We start from the raw sequence: 27,230 nt of genomic DNA on the forward strand, positions 1-27,230 counted from the left end.
GGGATCAGTTCTGGCTCCGGTTCTGGTCATAGAATCATAGAATCTTAGAATATCAGAGTTAGAAGGGACCTCAGGCGGTCATCTAGTCCAACCCCCTGCTCAAAGCAGGACCAATCCCCAATTAAATCATCCCAGCCAGGGCTTTGTCAAGCCTGACCTTAAAAATATCTAAGGAAGGAGATTCTACCACCTCCCTAGGTAACGCATTCCAGTGTTTCACCACCCTCCGAGTGAAAAAGTTTTTCCTACTATCCAACCTAAACCTCCCCCACTGCAACTTGAGACCATTACTCCTTGTCCTGTCCTCTTCTACCACTGAGAATAGTCTAGATCCATCCTCTTTGGAACCACCTCTCAGGTAGTTGAAAGCAGCTATCAAATCCCCCCTCATTCTTCTCTTCTGCAGACTAAACAATCCCAGTTCCCTCACCATCTCCTCATAAGTCATGTGTTCCAGACCCCGAATCATTTTTGTTGCCCTTCGCTGGACTCTCTCCAATTTATCCACATCCTTCTTGAAGTGTGGGGCCCAAAACTGGACACAGTACTCCAGATGAGGCCTCACCAATGTCGAATAGAGGGGAATGATCACGTCCCTCGATCTGCTCGCTATGCCCCTACTTATACATCCCAAAATGCCATTGGCCTTCTTGGCAACAAGGGCACACTGCTGACTCATATCCAGCTTCTCGTCCACTGTCACCCCTAGGTCCTTTTCCGCAGAACTGCTGCCTAGCCATTCGGTCCCTAGTCTGTAGCTGTGCATTGGGTTCTTCCGTCCTAAGTGCAGGACCCTGCACTTATCCTTATTGAACCTCATCAGATTTCTTTTGGCCCAATCCTCCAATTTGTCTAGGTCCTTCTGTATCCTATCCCTCCCCTCCAGCGTATCTACCACTCCTCCCAGTTTAGTATCATCCGCAAATTTGCTGAGAGTGCAATCCACACCATCCTCCAGATCATTTATGAAGATATTGAACAAAACTGGCCCCAGGACCAACCCTTGGGGCACTCCACTTGATACCGGCTGCCATCTAGACATGGAGCCATTGATCACTACCCGTTGAGCCCGACAGTCTAGCCAACTTTCTACCCACCTTATAGTGCATTCATCCAGCCCATACTTCTTTAACTTGCTGACAAGAATACTGTGGGAGACCGTGTCAAAAGCTTTGCTAAAGTCAAGAAACAATACATCCACTGCTTTCCCTTCATCCACAGAACCAGTAATCTCATCATAGAAGGCGATTAGATTAGTCAGGCTTGACCTTCCCTTGGTGAATCCATGCTGACTGTTCCTGATCACTTTCCTCTCGTGTAAGTGCTTCAGGATTGATTCCTTGAGGACCTGCTCCATGATTTTTCCAGGGACTGAGGTGAGGCTGACTGGCCTGTAGTTCCTAGGATCCTCCTTCTTCCCTTTTTTAAAGATTGGCACTACATTAGCCTTTTTCCAGTCATCTGGGACTTCCCCCGATCGCCATGAGTTTTCAAAGATAATGGCCAATGGCTCTGCAATCACAGCCGCCAATTCCTTTAGCACTCTCGGATGCAATGCGTCCGGCCCCATGGACTTGTGCACATCCAGCTTTTCTAAATAGTCCCGAACCCCTTCTTTCTCCACAGAGGGCTGGCCATCTATTCCCCATGTTGTGATGCCCAGCGCAGCAGTCTGGGAGCTGACCTTGTTCGTGAAGACAGAGGCAAAAAAAGCATTGAGTACATTAGCTTTTTCCACATCCTCTGTCACTAGGTTGCCTCCCTCATTCAGTAAGGGGCCCACACTTTCCTTGGCTTTCTTCTTGTTGCCAACATACCTGAAGAAACCCTTCTTGTTACTCTTAACATTTCTTGCTAGCTGCAGCTCCAGGTGCGATTTGGCCCTCCTGATAACATTCCTACATGCCCGAGCAACATTTTTATACTCTTCCCTGATCATTTGTCCAATCTTCCACATCTTGTAAGCTTCTTTTTTACGTTTAAGATCCGCAAGGATTTCACCGTTAAGCCAAGCTGGTCGCCTGCCATATTTACTATTCTTTCGACACATCGGGATGGTTTGTCCCTGTAACCTCAATAGGGATTCTTTGAAATACAGCCAGCTCTCCTGGACTCCTTTCCCCCTCATGTTATTCCCCCAGGGGATCCTACCCATCAGTTTCCTGAGGGAGTCGAAGTCTGCTTTCCTGAAGTCCAGGGTCTGTATTCTGCTGGTCAATATCCTCGTCACTGATTTAGATAATGGCACAGAGAGTGCGCTTATAAAGATTACGGCTGATACCAGCTGGGTGGGGGTGCAAGTTGTCATGGATGCCCAGGACTTGGGCTCTCTCAGCCCCATGCGGTCCCTGGAGGGGACCCCCTTCAGTGTGACAGCCCTTCTCGGGGGGCCACTCTCTGTCGGGGTTAAGCCCGTCTGCCTCCTGGAACCGCACCTCTCTGAGCCTTAGCACGCCTGTCTCTGCCATGGGCCCCCTCAGGGAGTCCCCTCACTCTGGACCCCTGGGCCCTCCACTCCCAGCGGGAGCAATCCTCCCCGATCTCTAGACCGGAGCGACTCTCAGCCAGCGTAAAACAGGAGGGTTTATTGAGCGTCTGAAAACAGCATAGGAAACTCACTGGGCCTCAGGCTGGCCTCCCTCAGCACAGGATATCTAGGTCTGTCCCGCTTCCAGGGGGGCTCTGCCTGCTCCCTCCCTCCAGCCCAGAGCCCCCCTTTGAGCTGTGCATCTGATTTCACCTGCCCCCAAGTCCCGCCTCTGTCCTTTGTCTTCTGTCCCAGGTCAACAGGCTGCCTGAGTCTCCTCTCCGCCTCTCCTCTCAGCCGTCCTCTGGCCCCTCTGGCTGGAACCGGCTGGTCGGGTCACTGAGGTCCTCTCTCCGCAGCCCATTGTCCTCCCACCGTCCAGAACCGGCTGTGACTCCCGAGCTGGGCTTCCCGGTAACCCGTCGCTGAGGTATCCATTCTCCAGGCCATTCGCTGGCCCCCTGTAACAACAAACTCCCTCTCCCACCACCTCGTTAAACCAGTAACACCCAGGGAAACTGAGTCCCACCCCCTCTGCATGCAAACCACTGAAAACAACAAGAAACCTTGCTTCCTCACACAAGTGCTTTGGAGGACAGGATTAAAATTCAAAAGGATCCTGACAAACTGGAGAAATGGACTGAAGTAAATTGGATGAAATTCAATAAAGACAAATGCAAAGTACTCCATTTAGGAAGGAACAATCAGTTGCACACGTACACAATGGGAAATGACTGCCTAGGAAGGAGTCCTGCGGAAAGGGATCTGGGGGTCAGAGTGAACCACAAGCTAAATATGAGTCAACAGTGAAACGCTGTTGCAAAAAACCCAAACATCCTTCTGGGCTATATTTGCAGGAGTGTTGTTGTCACAGAATCACAGGCCCGATGCTCTGGAACTGCTCTGATTGGAGCCAGCCAGGAGTCTAGGTAGCGTGACTCCTTTCAGGGTCACCTGGTCACATTCCCCTCCTGGTTCTCAGGTTATGAAGGGCATCTGCCATCCCTTACATGCAGGCAGCTAGAGCCTCCTCACCTGGCCCTGAGGCTCTCAGCAAAAGTCACACACCCTTATCCCCACAACCTAGACATTGGTACAATACACCGGGAAACTGAGGCATCCACAGTATTCATGCAAAACAGTAAGACTCACATACAACATAACAAGGGAAAACCCCCACTTTGTCACAGTTATAAGCAAGACATGAGAAGTAATTCTTCCACTCCACCCTGCACTGATTAGGCCTCAATTAGAGTATTGTGCAGTTCTGGGCACCACAGTTCAGGAAAGATGTGGACAAATTGGAGAAAGTCCAGAGAAGAGCAACGAAATGGATGAAAGGTCTTAAAAGCATGACCTGTGCGGGAAGATTGAAAATATTGGGTCTGTTTGGTCTGGAGCAGCGAAAACTGAGAGGGGACATGATAATAGTTTTCAAGCATGTAAAAGGTTGTAACAAGGAGGAGGGAGGTAAATTGTTCTCCTGAACCTCTGAGGACAGGACAAGGAGCAATGGGCTTAAATTGCAGCCAGGCCGGTTTAGGTTGGAGATTAGGAAAAACCTCCGACCTGTCAGGGTGGTTCGGCACTGGAATAAATTGCCCAGGCAGGTGGTGGAGTCTCTGTCACTGGAGGGTTTGAAGAGCAGGTTGGAAAAGATGGTCTAGATCAGCGGGTCTCAACGCGCAGCCTGTGGGTGCCCAATGAGTACACAGCTGCGGCCCAGCTGTGAGCTACAGGCCGCAGGGCCAGCGTGGCTGGGTTCCGGGCTGCCGGGCTGCCCTGCCGGCGCGGTGGGGTCTGGGGCCGTCGGGTGGCCACAGTAGCTAAATTGCAGCGGAGACTCTTTTTAGCGGGGTCGATGGCCTGTCGACCAACAGATATTTTGCCGATGTATCTTCCAAATCAGCTGTAGTTTGGCCATAGGCTAATGCTGGTTCAGTCCATGGGCTTTGCCCAAACTTGTGCAAAATTGTCTTCAAAGGAGTTGTTTCCTGGAGGAATGGTGATTTTTCCTGCTCTTTTTGAGCTTTGTTTTTAGGGGACTGTTTTCGCCTGAACGTATCTTTTTATGAATTTTGTTTACCTTTATAATTTTTCCATGCCCACCCTTGCGCTGGGACTTACACAACACAAAAAGTCTGTTCCCACAAAAAACTCTGCCTGACAGAGCAGGAGCGGGGAACGCTGAGCCCCCTACCTTCTGGGCTCGATCCTGCTACGACCCAGGGTGTATTCACCCATGCAATTTTCCCTGACAGATGGGTAGGAGCGAGGACTCTAATCCTCCCCCTTAGGGCCCGAATCATTGATCGCTCTATACGGATGGTATACCTTTTAGCAGTATGTTCAACAATCACAGTGCATGTCTTCCCCCTTTCGCAATTCTCCACCAAAAATGGTATGCTTATAAGAAAGCGCACAGGATCTTTTTCAGGGGAAAAGGCAACTCGCCGCGTTTATTGAAGATACAACAATTAGCATACGCATTCAATCACACGACACACACACACACACTGTCCCGCCAGTCAATGTTATAGTTACCAGTTCAGAGTTCGGATCAATCTAGTGGCCAGCTAGGTTGATCACAGGCAGGGAAGAGCCGGGTTCCATCGGTCGCGACACGATGTTCCGGGGAAGTCGTGGCAGGACAAACCCAAAGTTTCATGGCCAGGCCCCCTGCTTATATAGTGATTTTCCTTCCTTGGGACCAATGAGTTTTGCACCATCATGCTGTAATTAATTGTTGTTTGACAAGTGCTTCTTTTCTTACATTGTTTTTTTTATTTTTTATTTAGTTTTTTTATTGGTTTTTAGGGAGTTACCCCAGACTGGTTTTGATCACAGTTATCTTGTCCCCATTGATAGGTGCTTGTTTTATTTTTAGAGTGGTGAATTTTCCCTTTTTTGACATTTTAATTGGGGTGTGCTGTAATTTTCTGGCACCCTTGCGTCTGTTTGTGTTTGGTTCGGTGATAGCCTTTATATTTATTTTGTAACTCACACATTCCTCATTCACACACAAACCAGGATTGATTCACACAGGACATTTGCACAGGAACATCACATTGCAATGCAGAACAAAACCAATTATTGCATTTTTTTTACTTATTTTAAAATGCTAAAAACCTACAGCAAAGTGGTGACCTGTGACGGTGCTGCCCGTGGGAGCCCACTGAGGTCACTCAGTCAGGGTGATCTGCAAACAGACCGGGGCAGACAAACCCCGAATGCTGGTGGATATTCCAATACTTAGATTTACCCAGCCAGCCCAAAACAGCTTCTACAGCACCTCCCTGGTTACTCAGACGTCCAAACAACGCAGTTCCCTTAAAGTATCCAGCCTCAGGCCTCCATCCAGACACACCTGTCAAACATAGGATGATAAACTCTGAAAATCCTATTTCATCATATAACAGAAAAGGTTCTCCTGACCCCAAAGGACCAAGCCCCAGACCCAGGTCAAATGATAACTCAAATCTTACCCCAAATACACACTTACAGTCAATTCTTATTAACTAAAGTAAAATGTATTAAAAAAGAAGAGAGAGTGTGTTGGTTAAAAGATCAATATACAGACAGACTTGAGTTCAATTCTTGAGGTCATATACGTAGCAGAGATGAGTTTGTAGTGGCCAAAAGTCCTTTTAGAAATAGTCATAGAATATCAGGGTTGAAAGGGACCTCAGGAGGTCATACTAGTCCAATACCTGCTCAAAGCAGGACCAATCCCCAATTTTTGCCCCAGATCCCTAAATGGTCCCCTGAAGGATTGAACTCACAACCCTGGGTTTAGCAGGCCAATGCTCAAACCACCAAGCTATCCCTACCCCATTATAGTACAGAGGTTATAGTCCAATGTCCATGTTCAGGGTGACTCCGGTCAGTGACCAGGGATCTCAATCCTTATGGCTTAAGATTTCCCCCTCTTGAAACCCAAAGCAGATCTGAGATGAAGAAGGATCGTGTCCCAGGGTTTTTATACATTTCCAGCAGCCTTTTGGCCTGAGAAAACAATCGGCTTCACTTTCCTTCTCCCAAACATCCTGGCAATTAGCACAGGGTCATTTATCCATTAAGCAGTTCAGATACCGGTTACCGCAACCTTCAGAGAGACATACAGACAATAATACGATTTCACTCCAGTGTCTTCCTAAATGTTAATACTCCTTTTTTGATCTTTGAATCAAAGCTATAACGATAGACAAGACTTGTTTGCTGACCTCACAAGACCTGAGCAAACATCTCCCCTTCTACCTCTAGCCATGCTGGCTGCATTTCACAGCTCTATTCATTTCCATCTCTTCCTAACCCGGTCTTTAAAGTTCGGCCATGGGTGAGGTCAGTCTGGGAGTTGATTAACTCTTTCTGGCCCTGTCACCTGTCAATGAGATATATTACACTCATAACATCACACTGTGTCTCAGGTTCAGAGGGAAGAGTGGGTAGCGGAGACTGCAGAGCAGAACAGCTGGGCAGCTAATCTCTGGAGAATGCAGGGGAGGGCAGGTTTACTATCCTCTCCGGACACTTTGGATATGACTGGTAGTCTCTCAGTGAACTTAACATCTGATTCCGTTGGCAAGGGAAGGACAACAGAACTTTGAGTCTGGCTTGTCAGTGAAAATGGATGGTTTCTCTTTAAGACAGAGTCCAACCTTGGAATCGGTAGCAGTTAAGGATCTGAAAACTGGGGAACTGGCTGCTGTCTCTGATAATGCAAATTACTTGGCTGGCAGGGAGAAGAAGGACTTGCTAATAACTGTTAGCACAGAGAGGTTTCAGAGTAACAGCCGTGTTAGTCTGTATTCGCAGAAAGAAAAGGAGTACTTGTGGCACCGATGAAGTGAGCTGCAGCTCACGAAAACTCATGCTCAAATAAATTGGTTAGTCTCTAAGGTGCCACAAGTCCTCCTGTTCTGTTAGGACAGAGAGCATGCCCAATCAGCCAGTGAATTTGGTTAAGCGACAGAAATCAGGGTTTGATCCTTCAGGACAGGAAGGAAAGAGAGACCTTAATTCTGCAAAGGGAAGCCACAGGGTAACCATAAAATGTCCAAACGCCAATGGAATTGAGCCAAAGGTGTGGAATAACAAACATAATTGTAGATGGACACTTGTGATGGATTTGTTGCTATTGCTCATGGTAATTCTTGTAACTAGGGTGTTGCTATTACCAAGAACTATAAAAATGTCCAATGTGCCTAATCTTTTGGAAAATCCCTTGAACATATTGAATGTGATACATGAGAACGCACCTTATGTTAAAAGGCCTGGTAATAGTGATCTTGCACAGTTAATGCCCATGAACAGACCTGGAAATTTTCACAGGGGCAAAGACATTCCAGACTTGATGTGCTGTATGAAAAGGGAAACTGAGGCACACAATCCTATTGCTTTCACGGCTAAATGCCAAGATTCCTATACTATGGACAACATTAATATAATGTTGAAGTAAAAAGAAAAGAGTTTAAGCATAGATGTTTCTGGTTATCAGGGAATAAGGTACAGATTATCAAGGGGTGCGAAATTCAGTTTAGGAACGGGTGGTGTAAGGAATACATAATCTGCAATCTCCCTGATTGGGGGTAAAAGTTTAACCAGTCAAAGAACAGACATTGAGATATGAGGGGTATGTTGTCCATATAATGGATATGTTTAGGTGTTATCTACATTGACTTGATGTTAATTGGGTTTCAAACATTTGCCAGAGCGTGTATGGCTGAAGTAGCTATGTCCTTTAGCTCTTGGCAAGATCACATGAGACCTACAGGAACCACGATGCAAGGGCAGATCCAATCCACTATTGTTCTAACCAATTTTTACCTTGAGTTTGTGAAGAGATTCAATCATGTTATTGAACAGGACTTTGATAAACCATTTCTGTTATAGACTAATACGGCTTCTAACCCAGTACAAGCTGTAGTGAGACAGAACCCAGGATGGGGAGCTCTTGGGATGCAGTCAGAGATGTTTGTGTCATCTCCTCCTGCATCAATTTTCCATTGGGGGTGTGATGTTACGAGTGTAATATAATATCTCATTGAAAGGTGACCGGGCCAGAAAGAGTTAATTAACTCCCAGACTGACCTGACCCAGGGCCGAACTTTAAAGAGGGGTTAGGAAGAGATGGCAATGAACAGAGCTGTGAAATGCAGCCGGCATTGTTAGAGGTAGAAGGGGAGATGTTTGTTCAGGTCTTGTGAGGTCAGCAAACAAGTCTTGTCTATCACTATGGCTTTAATTCAAAGATCAGAAAAGGAATATTAACATTTAGGAAGACACTGGAGTGAAATCGTATTATTGTCTGTATGTCTCTTCGAAGGCGGTAACCTATATCTGAACTGCTTAATGGATAAATGACCCTGTGCTCATTGCCAGGATGTTTGGGAGAAGGAAAGTGAAGCCGATTGTTTACTCAGGCTAAAAGGCTGCTGGAAGTGTATAAAGACCTTGGGACACGATCCTTCTTCATCTCAGATCTGCTTTGGGTTTCAAGAGGGGGAAACCTTAAGCCATAAGGATTGAGATCCCCGGTCACTGACTGGAGTCACCCTGAACATGGACATTGGACTATAACCTCTGGACTATTTCTAAAAGGACTTTTGGCCACTACAAACTCACCTCTGCTATGTATCTGACCTCAAGAATTGAACTCAAGTCTGTCTGTATATTGATCTTTTAACTAACACACTCTCTCTTATTTTTTAATACATTTTAGTTTAGTTAATAAGAATTGACTGTAAGCGTGTATTTTGGGTAAGATCTGAGTTATCATTTGACCTGGGTCTGGGGCTTGGTCCTTTGGGGTCAGGAGAACCTTTTCTTTTATATGATGAAATAAGATTTTCAGAGTTTATCATCCTATGTTTGACAGGTGTGTCTGGATGGAGGCCTGAGGCTGGATACTTTAAGGGAACTGTGTTGTTTGGACTTCTGAGTAACCAGGGAGGTGCTGTAGAAGCTGTTTTGGGCTGGCTGGGTAAATCTAAGTATTGGAATATCCACCAGCATTCGGGGTTTGCCTGCCCCAGTCTGTTTGCAGATCACCCTGACTGAGTGACCTCAGTGACCCTAAAAGGTCTGTCACTCCCTTGAAATCAGCTCAGACAAAGATTCCGGCTGATGCGTTTCTCCCAATGGCCCCTTAGGCCATTGCTTGCTGGTATTTAAAAAGGGTGGCTGGCAGGAAATGGTTAAATCATAGAGCAATACGTTTAATACATGCTACATTATTATTTTTTATTTTAAATTATATAAAATACAAACATAAAATCCTCCTATTACAGTCAGTTGTGGGGCTGCCCTCCTCCATGCGGCGGGGTCCATAGCCGCCGGGACTGCTCTGCCCCACGCGGCAGGGTCGGGGCTTCTGGGCTGCCCTTCCCCTCGCAGCAGGGTCCGGGTCTGCCCTGCTGCCCAGCCCTTCGCCGGGGTCCACTCTTGGCCCCACTCTGGGCGGGGCGGGTGCTGGGCACAGGGGTTGCGGGGGCGCCGTGGCTCTCTACCTGTGCCCTGGTAACATATTGTGGGCCACAAGGAGGTTGAGACCCCTGGTCTGGATAATACATAGTCCTGCCCCAGTGCAGGCCACGGGACGAGATGACCTGCAGTTCTCTGGTGCGCTCACACCTTGAATACTGGGTCCAGCTCTGGACGCCCAGCCTCGAGCATGGAGTGGAGCTGGAAGAGGGTCAGAGAGGGCCGGGAAGGGGACCGGGGGATGGAACAGCTTCCACATGACGAGAGACTAGGGTTGTTCAGCTTGGCCAAGAGACGAGGGAGGGGCATGACTGAGTGACGCGGCTGTTTTATTTACCCCTCCCGTGACACAAAATCTAGTGGCCACGGGACGAAATTAACAGGTGGCAGGTTTAGACCAAATCCAAGGAAGGACTTTGTCACCCAATGCCAGGGCTGCTGGGACAGTGTGTGTGCCGAGAGCCATGGAACCAAACTGTAACCCTGGAGATCATGGAAACCACTTCAAGCCAGGGGGTGCGGCAGCCCCGCCAACCCCCTAGTTCCAGCCCCTCTGCCCAACGTACAACCAGTGGAACTCACTGCCAGGGGATGTTGTGAAGGCCAAGACTATAACTGAGTTAAAAAAAGAACTAGACCAGTTCCTGGAGGGTAGGTCCCTCAATGGCTATTAGCCAGGACGGGCAGGGACACAACCCCACGCTCCGGGTGTCCCTCACCCTCTGCCTTCCAGGAGCTGGGCGTGGGCGACAGGACGGATCACCCACATTGCCTGTTCTCTTCCCACAGGGCTGACTCCAGGGTCCACGTGCAGCGGCTGCAGGAGGTGGAACAGGAGATCGAGGCCACGGGCACCTACCAGCTGCTGGAGCCGGAGCTGATCTTTGGGGCCAAGCAGGCCTGGCGCAATGCCGCCCGCTGCCTGGGTCGCATCCAGTGGAACAAGCTGCAGGTGGGGGGCACCACTGCTACCAGCTGGGTTAGCACAGGGCAGGGCCAGGCCAGGGCCCCCAGGGCTCCCCATTCGCCCCCAGGCAGGGCCCCCCTCCTGCCCCGGCAGGGCCCCTGGGGCTCTCACTCCCAGGATCGGGGCAGAGCCGGTGCTTCCACGCCCCGGGTGGTGAGGGCTGCTCAGGACAGCGGGGCCGAGGGCTCAGAGCGGGGGGCTGCCGCGCACAGGGCCTGGGGGCTGCTGCTCTGCCGCTAACCGCTGCTCCCTGAAGGTGTTCGACGCCCGCGACTGCACCAGCGTCCAGGAGATGTTCGGCTTCCTGTGCACCCATCTCCAGTACGCCACCAACCGAGGCAACCTCCGGTGAGACGCCCGCCCCCTAGGGGCTCCCCCGCCTCCCTGGGCCCACCCCCCATCGCACCACCGCCCCCCCGGACCCCCCCCCCGATCCCCTGCCTCCCCGGGCCGGCCCCCCACGGTGCCACCCCCACCCGGGCCCGCCCCCTAGGGGCTTCCCGCCTCCCTGGGCCCACCCCCCATCGCACCACCGCCCCCCCGGACCCCCCCCCGGATCCCCTGCCTCCCCGGGCCGGCCCCCCACGGCGCCACCCCCCCATCGCACCACCGCCCCCCCGGACCCACCCCCCCCGGATCCCCTGCCTCCCCGGGCCAGCCCCCCACAGCGCCACCCCCACCCGGGCCCGCCCCCTAGGGGCTTCCCGCCTCCCTGGGCCCACCCCCCATCGCACCACCGCCCCCCCGGACCCACCCCCCCCGGATCCCCTGCCTCCCCGGGCCAGCCCCCCACAGCGCCACCCCCACCCGGGCCCGCCCCCTAGGGGCTTCCCGCCTCCCTGGGCCCACCCCCCATCGCACCACCGCCCCCCCGGACCCACCCCCCCCGGATCCCCTGCCTCCCCGGGCCAGCCCCCCACAGCGCCACCCCCACCCGGGCCCGCCCCCTAGGGGCTTCCCGCCTCCCTGGGCCCACCCCCCATCGCACCACCGCCCCCCCGGACCCACCCCCCACGGATCCCCTGCCTCCCCGGGCCAGCCCCCCACGGCGCCACCCCCCCATCGCACCACCGCCCCCCCGGACCCCCCCCGGATCCCCTGCCTCCCCGGGCCGGCCCCCCAAGGCGCCACCCCCCACCCGGGCCCGCCCCCTAGGGGCTTCCCCGCCTCCCTGGGCCCACCCCCCATCGCACCACCGCCCCCCCGGACCCACCCCCCCCGGATCCCCTGCCTCCCCGGGCCAGCCCCCCACAGCGCCACCCCCCCATCGCACCACCGCCCCCCCGGACCCACCCCCCCCGGATCCCCTGCCTCCCCGGGCCAGCCCCCCACGGCGCCACCCCCCCATCGCACCACCGCCCCCCCGGACCCACCCCCCCCCGGATCCCCTGCCTCCCCGGGCCAGCCCCCCACAGCGCCACCCCCCCCGGGCCCGCCCCCTAGGGGCTCCCCCGCCTCCCTGGGCCCACCCCCCATCGCACCACCGCCCCCCCGGACCCACCCCCCACGGATCCCCTGCCTCCCCGGGCCAGCCCCCCACAGCGCCACCCCCACCCGGGCCCGCCCCCTAGGGGCTCCCCCGCCTCCCTGGGCCCACCCCCCATCGCACCACCGCCCCCCCGGACCCACCCCCCCCGGATCCCCTGCCTCCCCGGGCCAGCCCCCCACGGCGCCACCCCCCCATCGCACCACCGCCCCCCCGGACCCACCCCCCACGGATCCCCTGCCTCCCCGGGCCAGCCCCCCACGGCGCCACCCCCACCCGGGCCCGCCCCCTAGGGGCTTCCCGCCTCCCTGGGCCCACCCCCCATCGCACCACCGCCCCCCCGGACCCACCCCCCACGGATCCCCTGCCTCCCCGGGCCAGCCCCCCACAGCGCCACCCCCCCATCACACCACCGCCCCCCCGGACCCACCCCCCACGGATCCCCTGCCTCCCCGGGCCAGCCCCCCACGGCGCCACCCCCACCCGGGCCCGCCCCCTAGGGGCTCCCCCGCCTCCCTGGGCCCACCCCCCATCGCACCACCGCCCCCCCGGACCCACCCCCCACGGATCCCCTGCCTCCCCGGGCCAGCCCCCCACGGCGCCACCCCCACCCGGGCCCGCCCCCTAGGGGCTCCCCGCCTCCCTGGGCCCACCCCCCATCGCACCACCGCCCCCCCGGACCCACCCCCCCCGGATCCCCTGCCTCCCCGGGCCAGCCCCCCACGGCGCCACCCCCCATCGCACCACCGCCTACCCGGACCCACCCCCCACGGATCCCCTGCCTCCCCGGGCCAGCCCCCCACAGCGCCACCCCCACCCGGGCCCGCCCCCTAGGGGCTCCCCGCCTCCCTGGGCCCACCCCCCATCGCACCACCGCCCCCCCCGGACCCACCCCCCACGGATCCCCTGCCTCCCCGGGCCAGCCCCCCACAGCGCCACCCCCACCCGGGCCCGCCCCCCCGGACCCACCCCCCACGGATCCCCTGCCTCCCCGGTCCAGCCCCCCACAGCGCCACCCCCACCCGGGCCCGCCCCCTAGGGGCTTCCCGCCTCCCTGGGCCCACCCCCCATCGCACCACCGCCCCCCCGGACCCACCCCCCACGGATCCCCTGCCTCCCCGGGCCAGCCCCCCACAGCGCCACCCCCACCCGGGCCCGCCCCCTAGGGGCTCCCCCGCCTCCCTGGGCCCACCCCCCATCGCACCACCGCCCCCCCGGACCCACCCCCCCCGGATCCCCTGCCTCCCCGGGCCAGCCCCCCACGGCGCCACCCCCCCATCGCACCACCGCCCCCCCGGACCCACCCCCCCCGGATCCCCTGCCTCCCCGGGCCGGCCCCCCACGGCGCCACCCCCCCATCGCACCACCGCCCCCCCGGACCCACCCCCCCCCCGGATCCCCTGCCTCCCCGGGCCAGCCCCCCACAGCGCCACCCCCACCCGGGCCCGCCCCCTAGGGGCTTCCCGCCTCCCTGGGCCCACCCCCCATCGCACCACCGCCCCCCCGGACCCACCCCCCACGGATCCCCTGCCTCCCCGGGCCAGCCCCCCACGGCGCCACCCCCACCCGGGCCCGCCCCCTAGGGGCTTCCCGCCTCCCTGGGCCCACCCCCCATCGCACCACCGCCCCCCCGGACCCACCCCCCCCGGATCCCCTGCCTCCCCGGGCCAGCCCCCCACAGCGCCACCCCCACCCGGGCCCGCCCCCTAGGGGCTCCCCGCCTCCCTGGGCCCACCCCCCATCGCACCACCGCCCCCCCGGACCCACCCCCCACGGATCCCCTGCCTCCCCGGGCCAGCCCCCCAAAGCGCCACCCCCACCCGGGCCCGCCCCCTAGGGGCTTCCCGCCTCCCTGGGCCCACCCCCCATCGCACCACCGCCCCCCCGGACCCACCCCCCCCGGAGCCCCTGCCTCCCCGGGCCAGCCCCCCACGGCGCCACCCCCCCATCGCACCACCGCCCCCCCGGACCTCCCCCCGGATCCCCTGCCTCCCCGGGCCGGCCCCCCACGGCGCCACCCCCCCATCGCACCACCGCCCCCCCGGACCCACCCCCCCCGGATCCACCCCCCCCCGGATCCCCTGCCTCCCCGGGCCAGCCCCCCACAGCGCCACCCCCACCCGGGCCCGCCCCCTAGGGGCTTCCCGCCTCCCTGGGCCCACCCCCCATCGCACCACCGCCCCCCCGGTCCCACCCCCCACGGATCCCCTGCCTCCCCGGGCCAGCCCCCCACAGCGCCACCCCCCCCGGGCCCGCCCCCTAGGGGCTTCCCCGCCTCCTGGGCCCACCCCCCATCGCACCACCGCCCCCCCGGACCCACCCCCCACGGATCCCCTGCCTCCCCGGGCCAGCCCCCCACGGCGCCACCCCCCACCCGGGCCCAGACCCTGCAGTGCCACCTGTCTCTCCAGGCCCACCCCCACCAGGGCCACCTGCCCAGCCGGGCCCATCCCCCCGGGTGGCTCTGACCCACGCCTCTCCCACAGGTCGGCCATCACCATCTTCCCGCAGCGCGCACCGGGCCGGGGCGACTTCCGCATCTGGAACAGCCAGCTGATCCGCTACGCCGGGTACCGGCAGCCGGACGGCTCTGTGCTGGGGGACCCGGCCAACGTCGACATCACCGAGGTGGGGCAGCCGGGACTGGGGAGAGCCCCCCGCCCTGCCGCTCCGCGATTCCTGCCCCCCGCCCTGCCCCTGAGCACCACCTTGCCCTGCTCCTCAGCGCCCCTCTGCCCTGCCCCCCACCCTGCCCCTCAGCTCCCCCTGCCCTGCCCCCCTGCAGCACAGCGCCCCCTGCCCTGCCCCCCACCCTGCCCCTCAGCTCCCCCTGCCCTGCCCCCCTGCAGCACAGCGCCCCCTGCCCTACCCCCCACCCTGCCCCTCAGCTCCCCCTGCCCTGCCCCCCTGCAGCACAGCGCCCCCTGCCCTACCCCCCACCCTGCCCCTCAGCTCCCCCTGCCCTGCCCCCCTGCAGCACAGCGCCCCCTGCCCTACCCCCCACCCTGCCCCTCAGCACCCCCTGCCCTGCCCCCCACCCTGCCCCTCAGCTCCCCCTGCCCTGCCCCCCTGCAGCACAGCGCCCCCTGCCCCTCAGCACCCCCTGCCCTGCCCCCCACCCTGCCCCTCAGCTCCCCCTGCCCTGCCCCCCTGCAGCACAGCGCCCCCTGCCCTACCCCCCACCCTGCCCCTCAGCTCCCCCTGCCCTGCCCCCCTGCAGCACAGCGCCCCCTGCCCCTCAGCACCCCCTGCCCTGCCCCCCACCCTGCCCCTCAGCTCCCCCTGCCCTGCCCCCCTGCAGCACAGCGCCCCCTGCCCTGCCCCCACCCTGCCCCTCAGCTCCCCCTGCCCTGCCCCCCTGCAGCACAGCGCCCCCTGCCCTGCCCCCCACCCTGCCCCTCAGCTCCCCCTGCCCTGCCCCCCTGCAGCACAGCGCCCCCTGCCCTACCCCCCACCCTGCCCCTCAGCTCCCCCTGCCCTGCCCCCCTGCAGCACAGCGCCCCCTGCCCTACCCCCCACCCTGCCCCTCAGCTCCCCCTGCCCTGCCCCCCTGCAGCACAGCGCCCCCTGCCCTACCCCCCACCCTGCCCCTCAGCACCCCCTGCCCTGCCCCCCACCCTGCCCCTCAGCTCCCCCTGCCCTGCCCCCCTGCAGCACAGCGCCCCCTGCCCCTCAGCACCCCCTGCCCTGCCCCCCACCCTGCCCCTCAGCTCCCCCTGCCCTGCCCCCCTGCAGCACAGCGCCCCCTGCCCTACCCCCCACCCTGCCCCTCAGCTCCCCCTGCCCTGCCCCCCTGCAGCACAGCGCCCCCTGCCCCTCAGCACCCCCTGCCCTGCCCCCCACCCTGCCCCTCAGCTCCCCCTGCCCTGCCCCCCTGCAGCACAGCGCCCCCTGCCCTGCCCCCACCCTGCCCCTCAGCTCCCCCTGCCCTGCCCCCCTGCAGCACAGCGCCCCCTGCCCTGCCCCCCACCCTGCCCCTCAGCTCCCCCCGCCCTGCCCCCCTGCAGCACAGCACCCCATGTCCTGCCTCCATTCCCTGCCCAGCCCCTGCACTGCAGCATCCCCTGATGAACCCCCCCACCCTACTCTCGGCAGCACAGGGGGCCCCCCCCAGCTTCACGCTGGGGCATTGGTGCCAGAACAGACTGGGGGGGGCAGCGCCCCCTGCTGGGCAAGCAGCCCCTGCTGGACACTCACTAGGCTGCTCGTCTGGGTCCCCCATGTGGGCCCCGGGGGCTCTGAGCTTCCTGCTGGGGTCTGAGAGCTGGGGGGCTGAGCGCAGGGGGTTGAGTGGGGGGGGGCTGAGAGCAGGGGGGTTGGGAGGTTGATTGGGGGGCTGAGAGCAGAGGGTTGACTGGGGGGGCTGAGAGTGGGGGGGTTGGGGGGTTGGAAGGGTTGATTGGGGGGCTGAGAGCAGGGGGGTTGGGAGGTTGATTGGGGGGCTGAGAGCAGAGGGTTGACTGGGGGGGCTGAGAGTGGGGGGGTTGGGGGGCTGGAAGGGTTGATTGGGGGGGCTGAGAGCAGGGGGGTTGGGAGGTTGACTGGGGGGCTGAGAGCAGAGGGTTGACTGGGGGGCTGAGAGTGGGGGGGTTGGGGGGTTGGAAGGGTTGATTGGGGGGCTGAGAGCAGGGGGGTTGGGAGGTTGATTGGGGGGCTGAGAGCAGAGGGTTGACTGGGGGGGCTGAGAGTGGGGGGGTTGGGGGGTTGGAAGGGTTGATTGGGGGGCTGAGAGCAGGGGGGTTGGGAGGTTGATTGGGGAGCTGAGAGCAGAGGGTTGACTGGGGGGGCTGAGAGTGGGGGGGTTGGGGGGTTGGAAGGGTTGATTGGGGGGGCTGAGAGCAGGGGGGTTGGGAGGTTGATTGGGGGGCTGAGTGCAGGGGTTTGAGTGGGCGGAGCTGAGAGCGGAGGGGTTGAGTGGGGGCGGCTGAGAGCAGGGGCAGCTGAGAGTGGGGGGGTTGGGAGGTTGAATGGGGGGCTGAGAGCAGAGGGTTGAGTGGGGGGGCTGAGAGCAGGGAGGGGCTGGGCTCGTGCTCTCAGGGGCCCCCCAGGCCAGCCCCCTGCAGTGCTGCTGCCCAGGCCTGGAGACTAGTGCACCCCCAGCTGGGCTGGGCAGGGCCCCTGCCATGGGGCTGCGCTGGCGAGCCCGGTGCCCGCTGCAGCCAGCCCCTGTGCCTGGCCCTGGGGCTCTGCCCCCAGCTCTGGGTGCAAAGGGCAGGGTCGACGCCTCATCTCTATGGTCCTTCCCCTGGGGGTCCCTCAGCTCCCCCGCACCTGTGGGGCCCCGATCCCGACACAGGCAGCCCCGTCCTGCCACAGAACGGCCATCGCCCCTCTGGGCTGCAGCTGCTGCCAGCATGGCAGCGCCCGGGCCCAGCCAGCACCTAGCTGGGCGCTGGGGGGCTGGGGACTGGGCGCTGGGGGTTGGGCGCTGGGTGCTGGCAGTGGGCGCTGGTGGTTAAGGGCTGGGTGGTGGGGCTGAGCTCTGGGGGTCGGCGGTGGGAGCTGAACGGTGGGTGCTGAGGGCTGGGTGCTGGGCGCTGGGGGCTGGGCGCTGGGCGCTGGAGGCTAAGCAGGGGGGCTGCCCTCAGACACGACACGGTTGCAACTCAGCAGCGGCACCAGGACAACCCGCCCCGGCCCCGCTCTCCGCCCCGCAGCCCGGCCCCGGCCCCACTCTCCGCCCCATGGCCTGACCCCGGCCCCGCTCTCCGCCCCGCAGCCCGGCCCCGGCCCCGCTCTCCGCCCCGCAGCCCGGCCCCGGCCCCGCTCTCCGCCCCATGGCCTGACCCCGGCCCCGCTCTCCACCCCACGGCCCGGCCCCGGCCCCGCTCTCCGCCCTGCAGCCCGGCCCCGGCCCCACTCTCCGCCCCATGGCCTGACCCCGGCCCCGCTCTCCGCCCCGCAGCCCGGCCCCGGCCCCGCTCTCCGCCCCGCAGCCCGGCCCCGGCCCCGCTCTCCGCCCCATGGCCTGACCCCGGCCCCGCTCTCCACCCCACGGCCCGGCCCCGGCCCCGCTCTCCGCCCTGCAGCCCGGCCCCGGCCCCACTCTCCGCCCCATGGCCTGACCCCAGCCCCGCTCTCCGCCCCGCAGCCCGGCCCCGGCCCCGCTCTCCGCCCCATGGCCTGACCCCGGCCCCGCTCTCCACCCCACGGCCCGGCCCCGGCCCCGCTCTCCGCCCCACGGCCCGGCCCCGGCCCCGCTCTCCGCCCCGCAGCCCGGCCCCGGCCCCACTCTCCGCCCCATGGCCTGACCCCGGCCCCGCTCTCCGCCCCGCAGCCCGGCCCCGGCCCCGCTCTCCGCCCCATGGCCTGACCCCGGCCCCGCTCTCCACCCCACGGCCCGGCCCTGGCCCCGCTCTCCGCCCTGCAGCCCGGCCCCGGCCCCACTCTCCGCCCCATGGCCTGACCCCGGCCCCGCTCTCCGCCCCGCAGCCCGGCCCCGGCCCCGCTCTCCGCCCCACGGCCTGACCCCGGCCCCGCTCTCCACCCCACGGCCCGGCCCCGGCCCCGCTCTCCACCCCACGGCCCGGCCCCGGCCCCGCTCTCCGCCCCACGGCCCGGCCCCGGCCCCGCTCTCCACCCCGCGGCCCGGCCCCGGCCCCGCTCTCCGCCCCGCGGCCCGGCCCCGGCCCCGCTCTCCGCCCCGCGGCCCGGCCCCGGCCCCGCTCTCCGCCCCACGGCCCGGCCCCGCTCTCCGCCCCGTGGCCTGACCCTGGCCCCGCTCTCCACCCCACGGCCCGGCCCCGGCCCCGCTCTCCGCCCCGTGGCCTGGCCCCGGCCCCACTCTCCGCCCCGTGGCCTGGGCCCGGCCCCACTCTCCGCCCCGTGGCCCGGGCCCGGCCCCACTCTCCGCCCCACGGCCCGGCCCCGGCCCCGCTCTCCGCCCCGCGGCCCGACCCCGGCCCCGCTCTCCGCCCCGCAGCCCGGCCCCGGCCCCGCTCTCCGCCCCGCAGCCCGGCCCCGGCCCCGCTCTCCGCCCCGCAGCCCGGCCCCGGCCCCGCTCTCCGCCCCGCAGCCCGGCCCCGGCCCCGCTCTCCGCCCCGCAGCCCGGCCCCGGCCCCGCTCTCCGCCCCGCAGCCCGGCCCCGGCCCCGCTCTCCGCCCCGCAGCCCGGCCCCGGCCCCGCTCTCCGCCCCGCAGCCCGGCCCCGGCCCCGCTCTCCGCCCCGCAGCCCGGCCCCGGCCCCGCTCTCCGCCCCACGGCCCGGCCCCGGCCCCGCTCTCCGCCCCGTGGCCTGGCCCCGGCCCCACTCTCCGCCCCGTGGCCTGGGCCCGGCCCCACTCTCCGCCCCGTGGCCTGGGCCCGGCCCCACTCTCCGCCCCGTGGCCTGGCCCCGGCCCCGCTCTCCGCCCCACGGCCCGGCCCCGGCCCCGCTCTCCGCCCCGTGGCCTGGGCCCGGCCCCACTCTCCGCCCCGTGGCCTGGGCCCGGCCCCGCTCTCCGCCCCGTGGCCTGGGCCCGGCCCCACTCTCCGCCCCGTGGCCTGGGCCCGGCCCCACTCTCCGCCCCGTGGCCTGACCCCGGCCCCGCTCTCCACCCCACGGCCCGGCCCCAGCCCCGGCCCCGCTCTCCGCCCCGTGGCCTGACCCCGGCCCCGCTCTCCACCCCACGGCCTGGCCCCAGCCCCGGCCCCGCTCTCCGCCCCGTGGCCTGACCCCGGCCCCGCTCTCCACCCCACGGCCCGGCCCCGGCCCCGCTCTCCGCCCCGCAGCCCGGCCCCAGCCCCGGCCCCGCTCTCCGCCCCGTGGCCTGACCCCAGCCCCGCTCTCCGCCCCGCGGCCCGGCCCCAGCCCCGCTCTCCGCCCCGTGGCCTGACCCCGGCCCCGCTCTCCGCCCCGCAGCCCGGCCCCAGCCCCGGCCCCGCTCTCCGCCCCGCAGCCCGGCCCCGGCCCCGCTCTCCGCCCCGCAGCCCGGCCCCAGCCCCGGCCCCGCTCTCCGCCCCGCAGCCCGGCCCCAGCCCCGCTCTCCGCCCCGCAGCCCGGCCCCGGCCCCGCTCTCCGCCCCGCAGCCCGGCCCCGGCCCCGGCCCCGCTCTCCGCCCCGTGGCCTGACCCCCGGCCCCGCTCTCCACCCCACGGCCCGGCCCCGGCCCCGCTCTCCGCCCCGCAGCCCGGCCCCAGCCCCGGCCCCGCTCTCCGCCCCGTGGCCTGACCCCGGCCCCGCTCTCCGCCCCGCAGCCCGGCCCCGGCCCCGCTCTCCGCCCCATGGCCTGACCCGGGTCCCGCTCTCCACCCCACGGCCCGGCCCCGGCCCCGCTCTCCGCCCTGCAGCCCGGCCCCGGCCCCACTCTCCGCCCCATGGCCTGACCCCGGCCCCGCTCTCCGCCCCGCAGCCCGGCCCCGGCCCCGCTCTCCGCCCCATGGCCTGACCCCGGCCCCGCTCTCCACCCCACGGCCTGACCCCGGCCCCGCTCTCCACCCCACGGCCCGGCCCCGGCCCCGCTCTCCACCCCACGGCCCGGCCCCGGACCCGCTCTCCGCCCCACGGCCCGGCCCCGGCCCCGCTCTCCACCCCGCGGCCCGGCCCCGGCCCCGCTCTCCGCCCCGCAGCCCGGCCCCGGCCCCGCTCTCCGCCCCGCGGCCCGGCCCCGGCCCCGCTCTCCGCCCCACGGCCCGGCCCCGCTCTCCGCCCCGTGGCCCGACCCCGGCCCCGCTCTCCACCCCACGGCCCGGCCCCGGCCCCGCTCTCCGCCCCGTGGCCTGGCCCCGGCCCCACTCTCCGCCCCGTGGCCTGGCCCCGGCCCCACTCTCCGCCCCACGGCCCGGCCCCGGCCCCGCTCTCCGCCCCGTGGCCCGACCCCGGCCCCGCTCTCCGCCCCGCAGCCCGGCCCCAGCCCCGCTCTCCGCCCCGCAGCCCGGCCCCAGCCCCGCTCTCCGCCCCGCAGCCCGGCCCCAGCCCCGCTCTCCGCCCCATGGCCCGGCCCCGGCCCCGCTCTCCGCCCCATGGCCCGGCCCCGGCCCCGCTCTCCGCCCCGTGGCCCGGCCCCGGCCCCGCTCTCCGCCCCGCAGCCCGGCCCCAGCCCCGGCCCCACTCTCCACCCCACGGCCCGGCCCCGGCCCCGCTCTCCACCCCACGGCCCGGCCCCGGCCCCGCTCTCCGCCCCTCAGCCCGGCCCCAGCCCCGGCCCCGCTCTCCGCCCCGCACTCACAGACTCTCCCCTGGCAGCTCTGTATCCAGCACGGCTGGACCCCTGGGCACGGCCGCTTTGATGTCCTGCCCCTGCTGCTGCAGGCACCAGACGAGGCCCCGGAGCTCTTCCTCCTGCCGCCCGAGCTGGTCCTGGAGGTGCCCATCCAGCACCCCACGTGAGTACCGGGGGCGGAGCAGGCAGGGCTGGGACCCCCCTGTCCCGCTGGGCAGGCGCCAGTTCCTGCTGATCCCTTGGGCAACTCGCCTGGTAGTGTAAGCGGGGGATGGTCCCGCTCTTGTGGGGAACTTTCCTGGCTTCTGCACGACCCCGGTGAAGTGGGCTCGCGAAAGGATCTGAGACCTTGCTCCTGCTTCCTTTACCTAGTGGCCTCCCTGCCCTGGAGGGCTCCCCTTCCCCTCTCCCGTCTGGCAGAGTCCTCGGAACCCCGACAAGGCCGGGCCCAGGAGTCCTGGGGGGCCTCGACCCCCAACGCTGCTGCGGTCACCTAGGACAGGGGCTGGGGTGTCCCCACCCCGGGGTACTCTCTCTGCACTGGGCACTTCTCTGACCCACTGACCATTACATACAAGTTAAAGCAAATGCAAGTTATTTAATCAACAATTAATTTTAAAAAGAGTAAGGGAAAATGGGAAAGGTGAAAGGAAACACATCACCCCGCTCTGTGGCAGGGAACATCACAAACAGGGTCTCTGGAACGTCAGGGCCGTTCACAGTCTGCTCCTGGTAAGTCCCAGGCCCCTTCTCCGGCCCTGGCCGTGCTGCGGGGATGCTGTGGGTCGGACACTCGCTCTGGTGGTGGCCGCACGCTCTCAGGCTCGAAGTGGCAGGACCCTTCTGCCCAGTGTCGCCCCCGCCCTGTTGGGATTACGATCCAAGCCTGGCCTGCAGAGCCCCTTGGCTGAGGCGTCTCCCTGTGCGGGGCCCGCTGCCCAGGGTCCCCCTCGCTCTGCCCAGCTGCTCACCGCACCCAGCTCCGGACGGCTCCAGACCCAGCCCCACCACTCGGTCTCTGCACGGCTGCTGCTGCCTCCAGCTCCCTGGGCTGCTTCGCTGGCCCCCTGGCTCCGGTTGCTGCAGCTCCGCTCCCAGCACAGGGGCTGCTCTCTCTGGATCTGGCCCAGCTCAGCTCGGGCCCCTGCTCTCCCCTTAGCTCGGCCCCCCTCTGTCCGACCCAGGCAAATCCAGCTCACACGGAGGACGGGACCCCCCTGGCCCCCTGACTCCCTGATTAGCCTGGCCCCCCTGTCAAACAGGCTGACTTGGAGCATTGGCCTCTCCCCATTGCCCCTGGGGACTGTCAGTCTCAGGGTCCTGGTTTCCCATAGACCCTTCCCCTTTTGGTACTGGGAGCTAGCAACCAAAACCCCCCCACTGAGTGTCAGTAAGGGGGCAACAGTCCCCTTACATTAGGGTGCGGGGGGGCAGCACAGGGCCTGGGGCGGTGCCAGGGGGCAGCGCGGGGCGTGGGGCAGTGCCAGGGGGGAGCGTGGGGCCTGGGGCGGTGCCAGGGGGCAGCACTCGGGCTGGGGTCCCGGGGATGGGGTGACCGTTCTCTCCCAGCACATCAGGTCCCAGCAGGGCTGGGGGCAGAAGGAGGCTCCCGGGGAACCAGCAGCCCGGCGGGGAGGGAGCCCGGTCTGGTGGTCAGAGCAGGGGCTGGGCACCAGGACGCCTGGGTTCCGTTCCTGGGGGTGCTGTCGGAGGGGCCGTGTGGTTGGGGCGCGTCCCTTCGCTCCGTCCCGCCCGTGCCCTGAGTGTGGTGTCGGGCGCAGGCTGCCGTGGTTCGGGGAGCTGGGCCTGCGGTGGCATGCGCTGCCCGCCGTGGCCAACCTGCTGCTGGAGATCGGGGGCCTGCAGTTCCCGGCCGCCCCCTTCAACGGCTGGTACGTGGGCAGCGAGATCGGCATGCGCAACTTCTGTGACAGCAACCGCTACAACCTGCTGCAGGTACGGACTGCCCCCCACCCCCCCGCCCCCCAGCTCCCCCCCCGCCCCCCAGCTCCCCCCCCCGCCCCGCAGCTCCCACCTCCCCCACCCCCCACCGCTACAACCTGCTGCAGGTACGGACTGCCCCCCGCCCCCCGCCCCCCAGCTCCCTCCCCAGCTCCCCCACCCCCCACCGCTACAACCTGCTGCAGGTACGGACTGCCCCCCACCCCCCCGCCCCCCAGCTCCCCCCCCGCCCCGCAGCTCCCACCTCCCCCACCCCCCACCGCTACAACCTGCTGCAGGTACGGACTGCCCCCCGCCCCCCGCCCCCCAGCTCCCCCCCGCCCCCCAGCTCCCTCCCCAGCTCCCCCACCCCCCACCGCTACAACCTGCTGCAGGTACGGACTGCCCCCCACCCCCCCCGCCCCCCAGCTCCCACCTCCCCCACCCCCCACCGCTACAACCTGCTGCAGGTACGGACTGCCCCCCCCGCCCCCCCAGCTCCCCCCCCGCCCCCCAGCTCCCTCCCCAGCTCCCACCTCCCCCACCCCCCACCGCTACAACCTGCTGCAGGTACGGACTGCCCCCCACCCCCCCGCCCCCCAGCTCCCCCCCCGCCCCCCAGCTCCCTCCCCAGCTCCCCCCCCCAGCTCCCACCTCCCCCACCCCCCACCGCTACAACCTGCTGCAGGTACGGACTGCCCCCCGCCCCCCGCCCCCCAGCTCCCCCCCGCCCCCCAGCTCCCTCCCCAGCTCCCCCACCCCCCACCGCTACAACCTGCTGCAGGTACGGACTGCCCCCCACCCCCCCGCCCCCCAGCTCCCACCTCCCCCACCCCCCACCGCTACAACCTGCTGCAGGTACGGACTGCCCCCCCCGCCCCCCCAGCTCCCCCCCCGCCCCCCAGCTCCCTCCCCAGCTCCCACCTCCCCCACCCCCCACCGCTACAACCTGCTGCAGGTACGGACTGCCCCCCACCCCCCCGCCCCCCAGCTCCCCCCCCGCCCCCCAGCTCCCTCCCCAGCTCCCCCCCCAGCTCCCACCTCCCCCACCCCCCACCGCTACAACCTGCTGCAGGTATGGACTGCCCCCCCTGCCCCCCCAGCTCCCCCCCCAGCTCCCCCGCCCCCCCAGCTCCCACCTCCCCCACCCCCACCGCTACAACCTGCTGCAGGTACGGACTGCCCCCCGCCCCCCCAGCTCCCCCCCCCGCCCCCCAGCTCCCACCTCCCCCGCCCCCCACCGCTACAACCTGCTGCAGGTACGGACTGCCCCCCACCCCCCCCCACCCCCCAGCTCCCACCCCCCACCGCTACAACCTGCTGCAGGTACGGACTGCCCCCCACCCCCCCCCACCCCCCAGCTCCCCCACCCCCCACCGCTACAACCTGCTGCAGGTATGGACTGCCCCCCACTCCCCCCCCGCCCCCAGCTCCCCCCCCGCCCCCCAGTTCCCCCCCAGCTCCCCCACCCCCCACCGCTACAACCTGCTGCGGGTACGGACTTCCCCCCACGGACTGTGGGGCAGGAGGTCGCGTGGGGGCAGGGCCGGGGGGTGACGGTCCCTGTGGGGCAGGAGGCGGCGCGGGGGCAGGGCCAGGGCTGGGAGTGACGGTCCCTGTGGGGCAGGAGGCGGCGCGGGGGCAGGGCCAGGGGGTGACAGTCCCTGTGGGGCAGGAGGCGGCGCGAGGGCAGGGCCAGGGGGTGACGGTCCCTGTGGGGCAGGAGGCGGCGCGGGGGCAGGGCCAGGGGGTGACGGTCCCGGTGGGGCAGGAGGCGGCGCGGGGGCAGGGCCGGGGGGTGACGGTCCCTGTGGGGCAGGAGGCGGCGCGGGGGCAGGGCCGGGGGGTGACGGTCCCTGTGGGGCAGAAGGCGGCGCGGGGGCAGGGCCGGGGGGTGACGGTCCCTGTGGGGCAGGAGGCGGTGTGGGGGCAGGGCCGGGGGGTGACGGTCCCTGTGGGGCAGAAGGCGGCGCGGGGGCAGGGCCAGGGGGTGAAGGTCCCTGTGGGGCAGGAGGCGGCGCAGGGGCAGGGGCTGGGAGTGATGGTCCCTGTGGGGCAGGAGGCGGCGCGGGGGCAGGGCCGGGGCTGGGAGTGACGGTCCCTGTGGGGCAGGAGGCGGCGCGGGGGCAGGGCCACGGGGTGACGGTCCCTGTGGGGCAGGAGGCGGCGCGGGGGCAGGGCCAGGGGGTGACAGTCCCTGTGGGGCAGGAGGCGGCGCGGGGGCAGGGCCAGGGGGTGACGGTCCCTGTGGGGCAGGAGGCGGCATGGGGCAGGGCTGGGGCTGGGAGTGACGGTCCCTGTGGGGCAGGAGGTGGCATGGGGCAGGGCTGGGGCTGGGAGTGACGGTCCCTGTGGGGCAGGAGGCGGCGCGGGGGCCGGGGCTGGGAGTGACGGTCCCTGTGGGGCAGAAGGCGGCACGGGGGCAGGGCCGGGGCTGGGAGTGACGGTCCCTGTGGGGCAGAAGGCGGCGCAGGGGCAGGGCCAGGGGGTGACGGTCCCTGTGGGGCAGGAGGTGGCATGGGGCAGGGCCGGGGCTGGGAGTGACGGTCCCTGTGGGGCAGAAGGCGGCGCAGGGGCAGGGCCAGGGGGTGACGGTCCCTGTGGGGCAGGAGGTGGCATGGGGCAGGGCCGGGGCTGGGAGTGACGGTCCCTGTGGGGCAGGAGGTGGCATGGGGCAGGGCCGGGGCTGGGAGTGACGGTCCCTGTGGGGCAGGAGGTGGCATGGGGCAGGGCCGGGGCTGGGAGTGACGGTCCCTGTGGGGCAGGAGGTGGCCCTGCACATGGGGCTGGACACCTGGAAGACCTCGTCCCTGTGGAAGGACAAGGCCGCGGTGGAGATCAACGTCGCCGTGCTGCACAGCTTCCAGGTAGGGGCCGGGAAGAGCGACCGGGTGTGGGGAGCACGGGGTGGGGGGCAGAGCTATGGGGGGGTTTTGAGCCCCTACGGCCCTAGCCCTGTCCCGGGTCCTGCACCCACTGCTGGGTGCTCGCTGTAACCCCCCCACCTCCCGGGGGGGCTCAGTCTGCCCCTCTCGCGGCACCGAGACGTAGAGGGGGGTGAGTGAGTGTCTCACCCTCCCTCTGTGAGCTGGGTCCCCCTGCCCAGCCCCCGGCTCAGTCCCGGGCCGCCAGAGTCCCCTGCCCTCAGACCCACCCTGCCCCACGGCCTCCGAGAGCTGGGGCAGGCTCCGTGCTCGCCTGGCAGCTGGGAAGTGGATCACACACGGCAAGCACTCGCCAGCTGTCACAGACCCACAGGGTCGGGGCTGCCCCCCAGCTTTGGAACGGTCTCTGGGAGGCCCCTTCTCTGTGCCAGCCCCCTGGGGGTCTCGCTCTGCCTCCAGGGTGAACCACGCGGCCTCACCGCCCCCTAGACTGGCCCTATGGGCCTGCAGCTCCCCCCATGCCCCCACGAGCTCCGGGCAGCGAGTCCCCCGGAGACAGCCCCTGAGGGAGACTCGGCCGCTGTGCAGGGATCAGGGCCCCTCGCCCAGCCCCTGGAGGGACCCTCCCAGCGCGGGCACAGCTGGGGTCACTTGTTAGCTGGGGCCCGGCCTAGGGGGCCCTTAGGGCAGCCCGGGACAATGAAGGGTGAAGCAGGGTCCGTCCTGGCCAGCCCCGAGCCCAGCCCGGCTGTGGGGAACCCTCGGGTCCGGCTCTGGGCGTCCTGTTGCAGGCCCTGCGTGCT

General features: G+C 66.1%; 1 protein-coding gene across 1 annotated transcript in view; it reads left to right on the forward strand.

Moving 5' to 3' along the window:
• Positions 1-27,230, forward strand: part of NOS3 (nitric oxide synthase 3) — an 82,316-nt gene that overhangs the window by 17,178 nt on the left and 37,908 nt on the right. The window contains exons 4-9 of the mRNA XM_084620734.1: positions 10,799-10,961; positions 11,233-11,324; positions 14,949-15,090; positions 21,625-21,764; positions 23,383-23,557; positions 26,308-26,409. Of these exons, the coding sequence (XP_084476860.1) occupies positions 10,799-10,961; positions 11,233-11,324; positions 14,949-15,090; positions 21,625-21,764; positions 23,383-23,557; positions 26,308-26,409 (814 nt within the window). The remainder of the gene's footprint in view (positions 1-10,798; positions 10,962-11,232; positions 11,325-14,948; positions 15,091-21,624; positions 21,765-23,382; positions 23,558-26,307; positions 26,410-27,230) is intronic.

The sequence above is a fragment of the Lepidochelys olivacea genome, assembly GCF_965140295.1.
Source record: "Lepidochelys olivacea isolate rLepOli2 genome assembly, chromosome: 2".
NCBI classification, from domain to species: domain Eukaryota; kingdom Metazoa; phylum Chordata; order Testudines; family Cheloniidae; genus Lepidochelys; species Lepidochelys olivacea.